Here is an 18,347-nt window from a genome sequence, read left to right on the forward strand (position 1 = left end):
ATGGGGAAATGTTTCTTCTTTTGCGTCTTCACGCAATACATTTTGTGTTCTCACGCAATAGTCTTTGCGTTATCTCGCAATACTTTGTGGGATAGTTTCCAAACCAGATAAGTGCAAAAATAAAACAAACACTACACCCGTTTTTGAGATTTATTGAGTTTTATTTTAAAATTGGCCTTAAATAAAATCATCTTCAAATCAGACTAAAAGACAGTTTTTATCCACAAGCTGTTAAACTACTGAACTCTGGACAATAATACTGCACGAAACAACATCTGTGACACTTTATTTGCTTATTACTGCTGCATGATGTGTACTTTTTTTGCACGTCACTTTTGTTTTTATCGTGATTTGAACGGTTCTTCTTATTCTAAGCATTTAATCGCATTTAATCCTTTGTTGACTGCATGTTAACCTGCATATGACAAACCATATCAGTGCTGTTTGTTTTGTGAGCAGTTTGTCATCTGTGCAGCTGTTCCAAAATGCACAGCTTTCTCAAGGTGATAACTTTTGCGAGCGCACGCAAAAGAAATACATTTCCCCTTGTCCCCTCCGTACCTTTCCCCTCTACTGTGGCAAAGACTTTTAAATCTTTAGTGCACATGCAGCAATTTTGTTGGTCAGATGAGACTGGACACATGATGGTACTTTTGGTTTGACGAATGAAGTGATGCAGGGCTGATTTAATCCAGAATCTGTCTTACAAGTGTCCTTTAATCACTGGTGAACTTGATTACAACTAAACACGTTTTACAAGCAGTATACTGCGTGTTAACACCGCTACATTCAACTCTCCTGAAGTTCAGGAATATTTGCGACTTTCCTGTCAGCCCTATGAGTTTAATAGATAAGTCTTTACTTCTGCCTTTACGTTGGAAATCCAATTTTACCACGTGCAGTTCTCCACCTGCGTTTGCTCCCTCCATCCTGAACGCAGGTGGAAAACATTGATCAGAAGCACTGTTGGCTTGTGGGTCGTGTAGTTCGTTTGACTCGCATTATAGTATAGGCTTCTTGGAAAAAAAAAACTACACAATGGCGGCGTCGATCCAAGTTTTTTTTTTTTAAAGTTTATAACAAAGTCTCAGTTTAACATTTCCAAAGACAATTGATCCTCCTATTGGTTAGCTCCCGCTCCCGTCTGCTCCCGTTCATTTTTATGCTGTACCGTCCCAATCACGTGATCTTTACTAATGCTGTCTCCCATCCCGGGTCAATCCCGTGACCCGTGGGATTCCCGAAAAAATGTCAGCCTCTAATACAGACACACTGAGCTTTTTCCCCCTAAAACTGACAGAGAGCCACCAAGAGTTCAAGTATATAAATGTATTAGAACATGGAAAAACAGGATGAGAAACTAATTAAACTCAACATCAACTCAGCCTTAAAGCACTTTAAATCTAGAAACAATTTGAGCTCTTCTTTCAGTACACATGCTTACTGGCTGAAATTAAAGATATCACGATAATAACCTCTGGTTTAAAGTCACCTGACTTTGGGCGGATGTGTCCCCTGAGTCAGGCAGTACAGAAAACACCAACTATACACATTTACTTATGCAAAAACTTTGCAAAGTTGATGTGCCGGTAGTTTGATTTTATCTATTTTAGTAGTCCAATGTTGAATGTAGAATTAATAATCAAAGAGTTTGTTTAATTATAAATATTAGTTTTCAGTATTTCACACTTGAAAGTGAAAAGTGGGGCAAACTTTCCTGAGACCAATGTCAGAGACTGGTAGACGGCTTACAGAAGTCATCTCAATCAAAGGAGACTAGCTGTGGGTAGGCTGTCCTCTTTTTACAGATCACATTATGTTATATTAAAAAGTAAAACAAAGTTATTTTGTTGTTAAATCACTTTGTTCTCAAGAGATAAAAACAGTAAAACCAGACATCCATATGTAAAAATTTCTTTGCATGGATGTAAAGATATTTGTGAATATTTAATGAAGTGTTTTAATTTTTATTTTCTATTTTTATTTTATCATATTTAGCCAGTTCTGAACTAGCATTAAAAGAAAGCATTGAGGGTATGATGATAGTCAACCCTGCAATTTATTTAGCTCCTGTAAGCTTGCACAAGTAACGGAAAATGATGCCGTTTGTTAAATATTTGTCATTACCAGTCCACCTTGTTGTAGTCTTAATAAACTGTACCATGACCACTATCAACAACATGTGATAAATTGCCCATTATCCATGCCGCCACAGCCAATAACATGTCAGGGCAGCGCCTGTGAGTGGGCAGCAAAGCCTCGGTGACCTGTCCCCACCTTTTGGATGGGTTGTACTGGAATTCTAATTTCCCCTCGGGGATCAATAAAGTATCTTTGAATTGAATTGGAATTGAATTGAATGTCAGTTCTCAATACAACGGACGTTACGTTGCAACTATGGTTCAGTGAATTCCTGGATGACTGCCAGTCACACAGGAACGTCTCCTCAGCGAGAAGATCCCAGGAGCTGTTTCTAGACGCAGCCAGGTAGGCTAAACGTCACATATGTGACTTTGTTTACATAAAATCCCGACCTGCGTGGAGAGCAAGGAGACATTTCCACTTTGTTTACTGCCACTGGCAGTCAGAAAGGAATGAAACAGAACCAATGATAAGCTGTATTGCAATGGATTATTGTAAGCAACATATTCAGCTATTATTCACCCAAAAACAGAAGTTTGAAGATGACATCACATCAACTATATCCAGAAATAAGAAAGTACTTATTCAAACAGAAACATGTTTACCAATTAGTTTGACTTTTCCTCCTGTCTGTGTCTCTGTGTCCAGTTTGAGTAAACTGAAATTCACCAACTGGTTAATCAGGCAGCTAATCAGCTTTATGAAGCACAGCTGTGCTCCCAGCCTGGTTCTCCAGCAGCAGCGGTCACCACAAACAACCTCACTGTTCAGAACATGACTGCAGGCGCTCTGACCTGACAACACAAACATAGTCCTCTTGAAAATGTCAGAGTGGGGATTTGTGCAGATGTAAACAAAGATTCATCGAGAATGGAAATCTCTTGAGGCATGGCTTGGTATGAGATTTATAAGGCATGATAACATGAGGAAAAAATGTTTAATACGATATTTAAACAAAAACTTTAAAAAAAAAATGGGATTGCACTAAACAACAGTCCAGATTGTCAAGCAATTTAGAAAGTTATTTTCTAGGAACTTTCCCAAGAGTTACTAGGCTCTTTCCTGGAACCAACATGGAACTTATCCATTAGTTTCTAGGAACTTTCCAGGATCTTACCAGGTACTTTATGGAAACTTTCCACATCCTTTATTGGAGATTTCTTGGAACTTGTAAGCTCCAAAGAAGTACCTGTTAAGTTCCAATAAATTTCAACATTAGTATAACCTCAAACTTGGATATATTTTATTGGGATGTTTTGTGATAGCCCAGCACAATGTTGCTCGTTAGGATGAAGTGGGAGGAAAAAGATATGTATTCCAATTTTCTTTATAAATAAAATTTGAAAAATGTGGCATTGAATTGTTCTTTTTACCCTCATATCATGTACTCCATGAAAAATGGGAGTAAATGAGTGTTGATTGGAAAATCATTGTTGTATGACAGCCAGAAGTCCCCGAGAACGTTTACTACAAGCAGATGAGATCAAAACATTTTACTATTTACTTGGTGATGGAAGTTTTATGCCTTAGGAAAGCTGGTCAGATGGAAGATGGATGATGCTAAATACAGGGCAATCCTTGAAGCAAACCTGTCAGAGGCTGCAATACATATGAGACTGGGCTGGAGGTAAACCTTACAGCAGGACAGCAACCCTAAAAACACCGCCAGAGCGATAATGCAATGGTTTAGATAAAACATATTCAAGTGTTAGAATGGTCCACTCAGACCTAAATCATTTTAAAAATCAGTGGCAAGATGTGAAAATGGATGTTTACAGACACTTTCTATCCAATCTAAGTGAGTTTAAGTTGTTCTGCTAAGTAAAATGGGCAGAAATGCCAGTCACATTCTCCAAATTTATAAAACAAAGTATTAACTCCGGGGGGCTGAATACAAATGCACACCACACATTTTAGATTTAATTTAGGAAATACACGTTAAACCATGTTTCATTGTCCTTCACAATTATTAACAACTTCAACTGATAAACTGTAGAAAATCTGACAGCATTTTTCGCGGTTTCCATGAATAAGATAAACTGGTACCCATTTTCTTGAAATAAATAAATCCTTCCACAGATTCTCTGCTAAACAGGTCTGTTATCAGGGAGTTAGCCGAGCCTTTGTTCCCGGTTGCCTCATCAGCAGAGTAAATGCGATAACAATCTAAGTGGCATTGCAGCTCAGGGAAGGATTAGCCCACGGTGGCGGCTACAGTAATGACAGCTGCAGCCGTGGAAATGTTCCACAGTCACCGAACAGGAACAAAACAGCAACCTGTCTCTGCTAGGCACGATGGGAAAAAAGACCAGTACTCCACTCCATCCATTCCTCACTTATCACATTTTCTTCCTTTTTTTGATTACTTTTCTCAACACTGCTGAGCAGAGTAATTGGACTTCTCAATTTCTCCAGCTGTGTTGCAGTTTGATGTGCTGACAAGGTAAATGCAGTACAATAGGGCCGCTAATGAGGCTGAATGGTGAGTCTGGAGTGTTAATTATTTAATAGGGAAGTGATGAAAAAGAAAGCTTGCATTTGAAACTCACCAGAACATCTTGTCCTCCTCCTGCTCGGTCAACACTCAAGTGTTCATCTGAGCTTTTCATCTTCCTTACCTGACAGAAAATAATAGAAAACTGTAGGATAAACAGTTCTTAGTAATGACAGCATTTACGCACAATTCTTTAAAATGTAATGACAATGAAATGATGCAAATACAGTGCCTTGCAACAATATGCTTAACCATTTAATTTATTCCCTTTTTCCACGTTATAACCACAAAGTTCAATAGATTTTATTGTTATTTTTAGTGATAACCCAACACAGTGTCATGCATTCTTGATAAGAGGATGAAAAATTGTATGTGGTTTTAAAAGAATTAGAAAAATAAAAATTTAAGACAGGATTTATGTTTTTTATTTATTTTATATTGTGAAAAGCCAATGTGTCTCCTATGTTAAAAAAGTACCAACTTTCAGCAGATGTTATTTATTCCCTACACAATCTGAGTTAAAGAAATGGCTCTGGTCTTTAAGAATCCTAGCCATTTTGCTCTGGCTGAAGTTTAAATCAAAATTCAATTCAATTCAGTCTTATTTATATAGCGCCAATTCACAACACATGTTGTCTCAAGGCACTTCACAAAAGTCAGATACATACATTTCAATTAATCCTAACCATTGAACAGTGCAGTCAGATTCAGTTATTTATTCAAATTGGATAAAAAGTTTTTCTATCTAAGGAAACCCAGCAGATTGCATCCAGTCAGTGACTTGCAGCATTCACTCCTCCTGGATGAGCATGTAGAGACAGTGGACAGTCACTGGTGTTGACTTTGCAGCAATCCCTCATACTGAGCATGCATGTAGCGACAGTGGAGAGGAAAAACTCCCTTTTAACAGGAAGAAACCTCCAGCAGAACCAGGCTCAGTGTGAGCGGCCATCTGCCACGACCGACTGGGGGTTTGAGAGAACAGAGCAGAGACACAAAGAGAACAAAGAAGCACTGATCCAGGAGTACTTTCTATGGGAAGGAAAAGTAAATGTTAATGGATGTAGCTCCTTTAGTCGTTTCACCTAGAAAGAAAGAACAGATAAACTCTGAGCCAGTTTTTAAGGTTAGAGTCTGAAAGAGAGCACATAGAGTTAGTCACAATAGAAGCTCAGTCAGTAGCCATGTCTAGGAGAGAGAAAAGGTTAAACACTAAAAGACAGGGCTATGTGGATCATCGGTAGAGGGTGAGCATTAAGTTGTTGCCAGCAGAAGCTCGGACAATTCCCCTCTCCAGAAAGGTTTAACAGGTAGACACAGAGTCAGGCCAGTTGTAGCTTCTAGGAAGAGAGAAGAGAGAACATAAAGTTAAAAGCTGAAATAACAGCAAATAATGCAAAATTGGAGAGTAGTGTGAGAATGTAGCGAAGAGGGTGAAAGTGGTCGTTATGTCCTCCAGCAGCCTAAGCCTATAGCAGCATAACTACACAGATAGTTTCAGTTCAGATTATTTAGTTAAACGGCGCTTATTTACAACAATGTCGTCTCAAGGAACCCCACAAAGGGTCCCACTGATGGTCATTGTTATACTAAAAACCACAAGGATTGTGATACCTCTCTCTGTCAGACTGATTATAACCATTGGAAAAGAGAAGGGGTCATACAGGTAGCAGAAATGGAGGGTGTGTTTGCACCTCAACCATAACTGAGCCGGTTTAGGCTAAACCTGACTCCCCCTTACTCCAACCAACAGGGAGGGAGGAAGGCTCCCTCCCTGATAAACTAAGCCATTCTAACTATAAGCTTTATCAAAAAGGAAAGTTTTAAGCCTAGCCTTAAAAGTAGACAGGGTGTCTGCCTCACGGACTAAAGCTGGGAGCTGTTTCCACAGGAGAGGAGCCTGATAACTAAAGGATCTGCCTCCCATTCTACTTCTAGAGACTCTAGGAACCACCAGTAAACCTGCAGTTTGAGAACGAAGTGCTCTGTTAGGAACATATGGAACAATCAGATCTCTGATGTATGATGGAGCTAGATCATTAAGGGCTTTATATGTGAGGAGGAGAATTTTAAATTCTATTCTGGATTTAACAGGGAGCCAATGAAGGGAAGCTAAAATAGGAGAAATATGATCTCTCTTTTTAATTTTCATCAGAACTCTTGCTGCAGCATTTTGAATCAGCTGAAGGCTTTTAACTGCATTTTGTGGACATCCAGATAGTAAAGAATTACAATAGTCCAGCCTTGAAGTAACAAATGCATGGACTAGTTTTTAATATAGGATTTAAATTACATGTCCTGGTCAAAAATAACACCAAGGTTTTTTACTTTATTACCAGAGGTCAATTTAATGCCATCCAGGTTAAGTGATTGACTAAGCAGTTTCTTTTTTAAAGACTCCGGTCCAAAGACGACAACTTCTGTCTTGTCTGAATTTAGAAGCAAAAAATGTAAAGTCATCCACGTTTTTATGTCTTCAAGACATGCTTGTAGTCTATCTAACTGGTTGAGCTCATCAGGATTTATGGATAAGTAAAGCTGAGTATCATCAGCGTAACAGTGAAAATGTATCCCATGCTGCCTGATAATTTGACCTATTGGAAGCATATATATAGTAAAGAGAATTGGCCCAAGTACTGAACCCTGTGGTACTCCACAATTAACTCTGGAGTTTAAAGATTATTTATAATTTACATGAACAAACTGGAATTTGTCAGACAAATAAGATTTAAACCAGCCTAGCGCTGTTCCCCTGATCCCTACAGCATATTCCAGCCTTTTTAAGAGAATATTATGGTCGACTGGATCAAATGCAGCACTGAGATCTAACAGAACCAGAACAGACACAAGTCCATTATCTACTGAAAGTCACTAATGATATTCTTATGGCCTCAGAGCTGTTTCAGTGCTATGATGAGCTCTGAAACCTGACTGAAACTCTTCAAACAGGTCACTGCTGTGTAAATGCTCACACATTTGATTAGAAACTATTTTCTCAAGAATTTTAGATAAGAATGGAAGATTGGATATAGGTCTGTAATTTATTAAATCATCTTGATCAAGCAATGATTTCTTAAGTAAAGGTTTAATTACAGCTACCTTAAAAGCCTGTGGTACATATCCATTTACTAAAGATAGATTAATACACACATGAGGGCATATTTATACCCTAATAATAGCATAATACAGCATTCAAATGTGAGTAAATAGTATCAGTTTGAAGAGATGCTGCCTACTTAGTAGCTTTAATATAGGAACAAATCTGCATTTTGCAGTTTGAGAATTTGACAAAGGCTCAAAAAACATGACTACATTCAGATGTGCTGCTCCTTCAAAAATGTGGAGTTCTTCAAACTGTCTGAATCACTTGAGTGTCTAAGAGAAATGGTAAACTAACTCACTTCAACAGAACTCTCTGGAGTCTAATCATTGCCCTGAGAGCATGATTCCTCTGGCCAGGAAAAAGTTATTTCAATTCTCCAATCAGGCCAGACTTAAACAGTTTAGGTGTTGATTTTGACCAATTGGATTTTCTTGAAGGTCACCCAAACCAGCTATTCAAACACTGCTTTTATCAATTAAACCAATACTTCCAAACTAAGAAGATTAGTGTTAAAACAGGAACTTAAATGGGTGATTTACGCTTTTATCTGCTCTTGTCTAGCCTTTTGCAGCTAGATTGTTTTGATCATTAAATATAATATTTAAAAACAATGGGTTCTGTAAACTTCAATGCTGCACAAAGCCCACCCTACTGTAATTCTCTGAAATGTTTCTTCTGCCTCTAAAAGTCCAACTCAGCGGTGCATAGTGTAAGGGATAAGTCATGTGTTTTTATATGAAGAAAGTCCCCTTTTATTCTAAAGGTTTGCAAAAATAAATACTAAGCTCCAGAATAATTCTCACTACCATGCACTCCTGATTTTCACACAGTCACCACCGGCAGTGGAGCTCAATAACAAATTATTATTGTCTATTCAACCAGTCGAATAGGAATACAGCCCACAGAGCTAATGTTAGCACACAGATATATGAGGAAAATGTATACACTTACATATTAAATATTTGCATGCAGAAATATTAATCCATAAAGCCTTATATGTGAAAAAACTAAAATGATTCCCCAACCAGTGGTGTAGTCAGTCTGACAAGATGCCACATTCACCCATAAAGCAATGTAAAAGCTGTATCAATTATGAAATAAATAGTAATTTCTCAGTTTTTATTTAAGTAATCAAACTCTTCTTATAATTGCTGACACGCTTTTAACATATCTCTAGGGATGCACCACTGCACATACGTCTGACATTGCTTCTCCCTAATGTCCTGCACTAAATCACTGTCACATGCTAAAACAAATACCACATGGCCAACCCCCTCCCCCTGCAGAAACACCTACACAAATAGCAACAAGATGGTAATAAATATCGGTTATTAATATCAACCCAGTTTTACCTATCAGACCAATATTTAAAAATCTGCCCATACCGATGTTAATGCATCCCTACATATCTCCACAGGTATTTCTGACCATTCATCTTTTGCCTTGAGCTCTAAGTTTTGAGGTTGGAAGGCCTCCATGTCATCACCCTAATCTTCAGCTCCCTCCTCAGGTTCTCTGTCAGACTAAAGTCAGGACTCTAGCCCCTTTAAAAATCTTAATACTTCCAGATACATTTTGGTTAAAAGATAACTTTAAACCAAAATCTGCCAAAATCTTCTACTACAGGTTACTTTAACCTGACAATCCCTCCTATTAGTGTACTTAACTGTTTCACAATAGTTTTTATGTCTTATTAATTTTTCGATCCAATTTCATTTCATACTTGTTTATTTAGTCATATTTCACATTCGTCCTTTAGCAGGATGCTTATATTGAGAAAGACAGCAGCATATAATTAATTTGGAATAATTATTTTACTTTACCTCATGGTGTCTGCAGAGACACCATGAGGTATTCTAGGGTAGAAACGTGTTATCCAGCAGAAAACTGCATAAAATATTTGCCTTGTTAAATTCAACATCAAATATGATATTTAAAATAATTATCTCTGCAATTACCACACTTTTATTTAAGTGGTTTAGGCTCATTTCCCACAATCTATGTTTAAGAAAACTAAACTAAGCACAAATTTGGAGAGTATGTAAAGTCCAATCCTGTCTTATTCTTACAGCCAGAACTTTCCAAGCTGCTTGGACATAACGAGGAAGCTGGCAGTCTGTGCTGGTAGCTTTATGGTAGCAAAAGAAAATGGCAATTTTTAAAAACAGACAGAAGGAGACTGGAATCGCCCAGATAAATGTTAAGACTTCCCGATTTTTCTCTTTCTGATGAACAGAGGCCTAGAACTCCAACCAACCACTGTCATGTTAATAGCCCTTAGCGTAATGGACTGTGGAGAGTGTAGTGTGTGTTTTTTACCTTGGCACTGCTATCAGAGTGGCGTCTGGCACAAGCTTGGAGCTGATTGATCCAAAACTGCTGCTCCTTAGCGTCAGACGCTGCAAAATGCAGAGAAACAAAATTACTCCGACTCATCCTGAACACTCAAGACATTTGGAATCCTTTATTGACCCTCATGTGAGTTCACATTAAGGTCAGCATGCAGCAATAAGAAAGTCATCTTCCTTAAGATGGTTACCATTTGGTTTTTATTGCTGTACTGTGTCTTCAGTTGCAGCGGTTTAACTCTAGACTGAATTGAGCCGTAAACAGCAGCTGGAAGAGCTAAATTCTTCCACTGACATGGTTGTTAAGTAGAAACCTGGAAGAACTTGTACATACTGCAACGCCTGGTAAAAAAGAAAAGTACACCCTCTTTACATTTCAGGACATAAACAAATTTATCTAATCTTACCAGCTTCTGCAATTATTTAAATCTAACCCTAAGTAGGGCTACAGCTGTCGATTATTTTAGTAATTCATTAATCTAGAGATTATTTTTTCAATGAATCTAACAAGAGTTACTCTTAGTAAATTATCATACTTCAATAAACAAGTTTTGAACTTAAAAAACAAACATTTGTTGCACACTATAAATGCGTTGTAAATGGCAAAAAAAAAAAAAAAAATTATATATATATATATATATATATATATATATATATATATATATATATATATATATATATATATATATATATATATATATATATATAGTACAGACCAAAGGTTTGGACACACCTTCTCATTCAAAGAGTTTTCGTTATTTTCATGACTATGAATATTGTAGCTTCACACTGAAGGCATCAAAACTATGAATTAACACATGTGGAATTATATACTGAACAAAAAATTGTGAAACAACTGAAAATATGTCTTATATTCTAGGTTCTTCAAAGTAGCCACCTTTTGCTTTGATTACTGCTCTGTACACTCTTGGCATTCTGTTGATGAGCTTCAAGAGGTAGTCACCTGAAATGGTTTTCACTTCACAGGTGTGCCCTGTCAAGTTTAATAAGTGGGATTTCAAGCCTTATGAATAGGGTTGGGACCATCAGTTGTGTTGTGCAGGAGGTGGATACAGTACACAGCTGATAGTCCTACTGAATAGTCTGTTAGAATTTGTATTATGGCAAGAAAAAAGCAGCTAAGTATGTGAGTATGTGAGTGACCATCATTACTTTAAGAAATTAAGGTCAGTCAGTCCGAACAATTGGGAAAACTTTGAAAGTGTCCGCAAGCGCAGTCGCAAAAACCATCAAGCGCTACAAAGAAGCTGGCTCACATGAGGACCGCCCCAGGAAAAGAAGACCAAGAGTCACCTCTGGTGCGGACGATAAGTTCATCCGAGTCACCAGCCTCAGAAATCGCAGGTTAACAGCAGCTCAGATTAGAGAACAGGTCAATGCCACACAGAGTTCTAGCAGCAGACACATCTCTAGAACAACTGTTAAGAGGAGACCGTGTGAATCAGGCCTTCATGGTAAAATAGCTGCTAGGAAACCACTGCTGAGGACAGGCAACAAACAGAAGAGACTTGTTTGGGCTAAAGAACACAAGGAATGGACATTAGACCAGTGGAAATCTGTGCTTTGGTCTGATGAGTCCAAGTTTGAGATCTTTGGTTCCAACCACCGTGTCTTTATGCGGCACAGAAGAGGTAAACGGATGGACTCTACATGCCTGGTTCCCACCGTGAAGCATGGAGGAGGAGGTGTGATGGTGTGGGGGTGCGTTGCTGGTGACACTGTTGGGGATTTATTCAAAATTGAAGGCATACTGAACCAGCATGGCTACCAAAGCATCTTGCAGCGGCATGCTATTCCATCCGGTTTGCGTTTAGTTGGACCATCATTTATTTTTCAACAGGACAATGACCCCAAACACACCTCCAGGCTGTGTAAGGGCTATTTGACCAAGAAGGAGAGTGATGGGGTGCTGTGCCAGATGACCTGGCCTCCACAGTCACCGGACCTGAACCCAATCAAGATGGTTTGAGGTGAGCTGGACCGCAGAGTGAAGGCAAAAGGGCCAACAAGTACTAAGCATCTCTGGGAACTCCTTCAAGACTGTTGGAAAACCATTTCAGGTGACTACCTCTTAAAGCTCATCAACAGAATGCCAAGAGTGTGCGGAGCAGTAATCAAAGCAAAAGGTGGCTACTTTGAAGAACCTAGAATATAAGACATATTTTCAGTTGTTTCATACTTTTTTTTTTGGTCTATATATATATATATATATATATATATATATATATATATATATATATATATATATATACATATATACACGATATATATATTGGTCTATGTATGTATATATATATTACATATATACACATGTATGTATGTATGTATCTGAGTATTTCTGCAGATGACAGGAGTGTGTCTTGTTCTGGAAGTCTGAGGTGTACAGAGTGAAAAGGGATGTTAAGACAACATTCCCCTGTGGTGCTGTTAAAAAATACACTCTATTACATAAAGGGTGGTTTAAAGAGAACAAAATCTGTTTGATCAGTTCAACACCTCTGCAACCTGGAGTCAATAATCACTGTTCAGGACCAATAAGAACAACTGAACACAGAGTTGCAGAAGTCAGGTATATGATATTTTTGACCTAAGCCAAGTGTTTAGACATATTGGAAAAGGCTGCTTCTCTGTAAAAGAGAAGTAATTTTGCAGCCGTCAGTCACTTTCAGTGCAGAATTTAAAATATCTACAAAGAGCCTCCGAGTGAAGAGGCAGCTTGGCAAAAAAATGAGACAAGTGCACCAGCAAAAGGTTTTGCTTCACTGAGAGTGAATGCTCGTCTCTGCAGAAGAACAGCTTTCATACAGAAACACCTGCTCTGAGCCATCATTCTGCAATAATATCCAGTAATAAGCTTCTGACTTTTTATCTTGTTGTCATCATCCACAGGCATCTCTTATTCTAAAAGCAACACTTACCCTCTGAATCTCAACCAGGAAAACGTCTGGCTGTGATGTGCTCAGCAGTAATTAGAAATAATTAGTCGTCTATAGAGAGGAGAGCAGCCTCTGGATGTGTCTATGCTAATGTGCACCTGTTCATAAGGTTACATTAAGTCAGTGCAGAATATATTTTGCTAAGGGCGAGTTCAACCCTTCCTGCTCTGCAATACCACCAAAGGAAATTTGGTTAAAAAAACAACTAAACAACTCAGATAAACACGTGCAATCTTCAGTCATGGTAAAAAAGAAAGTTCCCCTTCCTTCAAAGGGTTTCATGTATCAGGAAATATTAGAAATTATCTGGTCTTATAGTGATTGAAATATAACATTAAGTGGGCAAAAACACACAAAAGATTCCACACTGGCGTCATCTATTAAACAAAACTGAAACTAATCTACATCCTTCCTACTTCCATAGGATTTAAGAGTGAAAGTAGCAGTCAGATATTGCTAACCAAATGTACTTGGTAATCAACAAATGTGACCACCTCTAAAAAGCCAAAGTTTTGCCAGTTTGCTGCTTTGTATCATACAAAAATATGATAACACAATGTCAAAATGAAAATATGGCAGCAATATGCTTACAGTAGCAACTGATCCTTGTCAATTTGGGAAGATTTGTAGAGTCATTTTCAAACAATTTAAGGTCCACTGTTCCACAGAGAGAATGATTATTCACAAGTGGAAAACATATGAGACAACCGCCAGTCTACACAAGTAAGCCAGTTTTCATCAAATCCATCCAAAAGTCAATCTGTGTAATGCTGAAAGAAATGACATCAAATGAAAAAGAGAAACAAAAGGCAGTTACAGAAAAGCCTATTAGGTTCAAAACAGTACAATAAGAGAAAGGAGTGCTAGAAGAAAGTTTCTTGCCACTAAAGAAAAAAAAATAACCTGTCTGAAACAAGGTTTCTTTGACAGATAATGTGAAAGCAAGGATGTTTGGCATCAATTTATAGGACCAGTTTTGGAAAGAACAAAAAACACCATATGACCACAAACATCTTATGCCAACAAGGTGGTGGAGTTGTGATGATCTGTGCTTGTTAGGCAGCTACAGGACCTGGGCCCCTTGCAGTCATAGAAAAAACCAAGAAGTCGTCTGTATAAATAATGTATTCCACAGTCAAATATGGGGCCTTCTGTCAGCTGAAAACAATGTTTAACAAAATGTGAACCAACGTTTATTAACAACAATGTGGGAGACCATTTCAAGTCATTTCCGTCATTCAGTTGACAGCATTAAATTACTAATCACACCATCAGTAAGGTATGCACTGTGCCGACAGTGTAGGCAACATAAGGAAAAACTGTACACCACAGATGCTTGATTACACTAAAGTATATGATTCACAGCTCAAGCAATATTTATGTATAATAATTAATATTTATAATATGGAATCTAGTCTGCATTTCAGACCTCATCTGGATTACTCTACAGAGATTGTTTAAAACACAAACTGAGGTTTATAAGACCTTTGTGTGTGAGATCACAAAAGAGAGCATTTTCAACACTTTCTTGGCATAATGACCGCCTTAGAGAAATAACTGAAAATCCCTGGTCAAACCTGAAGATTATGCAATAAAAAGCCTATTTTGCCATTTACTATTCATGCAAGAACCGTCGGTGGCAGAAACAAATTACCACTAATCCCAATAAACCCAATCTCCTTTCTTGACAGCATGGTGAACAATATCTAAAAGCTGCAGAAAGATGGACAAAGAAACCTCCTCCTCGGTCAATTAAAGCACTGCCAGCCTCAACTAATTACAGCCCCATGAAAGAGGTTACTGGTTATGATAATGTCGAGTGTGAGGACAAATGCTTGGACGAGCAGTTTGGTTCGATGAAAGTGTTTGCAGATTTTAAAGGGGCACATTGAATATATATTTTCAACTAAATGGACAAACTGACAAGACCCACAATGAATAGAGGAGCCCAGTAACTAGCCCATAAAATCATCACAGTGATGCTTCACATAAGCCCTATGAATCTTCTTACTTAAAGCTGCAACACGACATTATACACTGAAAGATAATTTGTTGCAATTACAGGTTTAACTACATCCCTAATTGACATTTATTACCTATATCTAATGTGTGCTGCAAACTCCTTTTATGAGTTAGTGTGGAGCAGTTAATTTAAGATTTACATGCAAGACAATGTGGATGTCACATTCAAGCAGAATAATTAGGCTTTACTTGAACAAATGCCAAATTGAGGAAGTCAGAGACTGAATCACTTGTGTGGCTCCTAATGAAAGCTATTAATGAAGGCACTATGAAGGAATGAAAAGGTCCAATAATGAGAATATGACGGATTTTAGCTCTAATGATGGTGTCCTTAAAGAGGAGATGTAGGGTACTTATAATGACTAAAAGTCAGATCTTCCTTTAGAGTCCAGCGTTATTCCTTCAAAGTAGTGATCTTGATCATTTCTTCTTAGTTTTTCCCCCCAAAAATCTTTTTTATTCAGTATAATGTGTTTTACATTAAATGAGACTAACAATATATTTAATTTCATAATTGGATCTTAGAAGTACTTGTACTCGTCGTCTTCTGCTTATCCGGGACCGGGTCGCGGGGGCATCAGACTCAGAGACACCCAGACGTCCCTCTCCCCAGACACCTCTTCCAGCTCCTCCGGATGGAGCCCAAGGCGCTCCCAGGCCAGCAGAGAGACATAGTCCCTCCAGCGTATCCTGGGACGTCCCCTGGGCCTCCTCCCGGTGGGACGTGCCTGGAACACCTTCCAAGGAAGGCGTCCGGGAGGCATCCGGTATAGATGCCCGAGCCACCTCAACTGGCTCCTCTCGATGTGGAGGAGCAGCAGCTCTACTCCGAGCCCCTCCCGGATGGCCGAGCTCCTCACCCTATCTCTAAGGGAGTGCCCGGCCACCCTACAGAGGAAGCTCATTTCAGCCGCTTGTATCCGGGATCTCGTTCTTTTGGTCATGACCCAAAGTTCATGGCCATAGGTGAGGGTAGGAACGTAGACCGACCGGTAAATTATGAGCTTCGCTTTTCGGCTCAGCTCTCTCTTCACCACAACGGACCGGCACAGTGCCCCCATTACTGTGGCAGCCGCATCGATCTGTCTGTCGATCTCCCGCTCCATTCTTCCCTCACTCGTGAACAAGACCCCGAGATACTTAAACTCCTCCACTTGAGGCAGGAACTCCCCTCCAACCTGAAGAGGACAAGCCACCCTTTTCCAGTCGAGAACCATGGCCTCGGACTTAGAGGAGCTGATCTTCATCCCAGCCGCTTCACACTCGGCTGCGAACCGCCACTGCGCATGCTGTAGGTCTTGGCTAGAGGGGGCCAACAGGACCACGTCATCCGCAAAAAGAAGAGACGAAATCCACTGGTCCCCAAACCAGACTTCCTCCGGCCCTTGGCTGCGTCTAGAAATCCTGTCCATAAAAGTTATGAACAGGACCGGAGACAAAGAGCAGCCCTGCCAGAGTCCAACATGCACCGGGAACAGGTCCGACTTAGTGCCGGCAATGCGGACCAAACTCCTGCTCCGCTCGTACAGGGACCGGATGGCCCCTAATGAAGGGCCCCCGATTCCATACTCCTGGAGCACCCCCCACAGGGCATCATGAGGGACACAATCGAATGCTTTCTCCAGGTCCACAAAACACAAGTGAACCGGTTGGAAAACTCCCAGTACCCTCAAGTACCCTGTAGAGTGTATAGAGCTGGTCCAGTGTTCCACGGCCGGGATCTTAGAAGTATTTTTTTATTTTCAAAATATTCATCTTTCACTTTCACAGGCATTCAGATTAGCAGAGTTTATGTGGAAGGTGGTCGAATCAGTAAGACACTGGCTCGCTCTGTTCTGGGGATTTCTATATGTTTCACAAAACGTAGAACATTATAGACAACCCTACGCATCCTCTTCATGAGACTGTCTTACAACAAAGTGTTTTAAGTCAAAGGCTTCTTCAGATCTGTTGTAATACTGAAATATACGGAGATCCTTCCTGCACACATCCATCAGCATTGATGAGTCTTTGAAGAAACTTAATTTGAGTTAAAACTATATTTACCTTAACTTTGGGGTTAGGAAAGTATTTTTGACTATATTTATGTTTGTATATATTCACATGTATGCATCTATGTCAGTATTTATGTATGCATACATGGACACATGCTAGTATAAATCCATGCATGCATTCATCTGTGCATGATTGCATATATGTAAGAATATCTGTATGTAAGAACGCATGAATATAAGCATACATGTATTTGATGGACATGCATTCTGTTTAGCACTTCACAACCATATTTTATTTACAGTCAGTCAGTCATTTTCTACCGCTCATTCCATAGTGGGTCGCGGGGGAGCCGGTGCCTATTTCCAGCAGTCTATGGGCAACACACAAACAACCATGCACACACTCATTCATAGACCTAAGGGCAATTTAGGGAGACCAATTAACCTAACAGGCATGTCTTTGGACTGTGGGAGGAAGCCGGAGTACCCGGTGAGAACCCACTCATGCACGGGGAGAACATGCAAACTCTATGCAGAAAGACCCCCGGACGGGAATCAAACCCAGGACCTTCTTGCTGCAAGGCAACAGCGCTACCAACTGCGCCACCGTGCAGTTGGTAGCACTGTTATTGACATTTCTTCAAAAAAAAAAATACCTGTAGACAGAATATGTTGAAACTAAATATCCTTTAATGACCACACTATAGAAATGTAATCTTTGTTTTCAATAATAAGCTGTTGTGAGAAATGAAAATTTATTTTTTAATAACCTACTGCTGACCATTACAGTTTGTAACTAGGGTTGAAATAGTTCCTCGAATGATTGAAGTTCCTTAACAAGTAAAATTCCTCGAGGCAAATTATCTGCAGTAAGATCCGCGGACCCACCCACTCCCGTGATTAAGTCGCACACACATTACCAACTCGCGCTTCGAAACCAGAAAGATGTATTTTACTGACCAAACACTTCTGTAAACAGAACGAGACCATTTGTGTGCGCAAAGCCTGCATATGGAGGGAAACCGAAAGTGATGTTTGATATGTTAAAGCCAGTGCTGATGATGCCTGAATTTAAATTTGCTGTTTGCCTTTTTTATAGGTAATGTTCAATGATTTTTTTATTCTTCTTTATTTTTGCACAAAAAACAGGAAGAATGGAACTTAGCACTTAAGCACACAACACAGGTTCTATTTTATCTTACCTCAAATTAATACTCAAGGAAAGTTAATAACCGCCCACATAACTCCACAGCTAACAGAGCTCATCACTGGATGCTTAACTGTGAA

At 39.2% G+C, this 18,347-nt stretch overlaps 1 protein-coding gene across 1 annotated transcript in view; it reads right to left on the reverse strand.

Moving 5' to 3' along the window:
* Positions 1 to 18,347, reverse strand: part of LOC124879942 (oxysterol-binding protein-related protein 10) — a 140,692-nt gene that overhangs the window by 97,819 nt on the left and 24,526 nt on the right. The window contains exons 3-4 of the mRNA XM_047384804.1: positions 10,059 to 10,138; positions 4,692 to 4,760 (exon numbers count right to left, since the gene is read on the reverse strand). Of these exons, the coding sequence (XP_047240760.1) occupies positions 4,692 to 4,760; positions 10,059 to 10,138 (149 nt within the window). The remainder of the gene's footprint in view (positions 1 to 4,691; positions 4,761 to 10,058; positions 10,139 to 18,347) is intronic.

This window comes from Girardinichthys multiradiatus, chromosome 13 (assembly GCF_021462225.1).
Source record: "Girardinichthys multiradiatus isolate DD_20200921_A chromosome 13, DD_fGirMul_XY1, whole genome shotgun sequence".
In the NCBI taxonomy this organism is placed as follows: Eukaryota; Metazoa; Chordata; class Actinopteri; order Cyprinodontiformes; family Goodeidae; genus Girardinichthys; species Girardinichthys multiradiatus.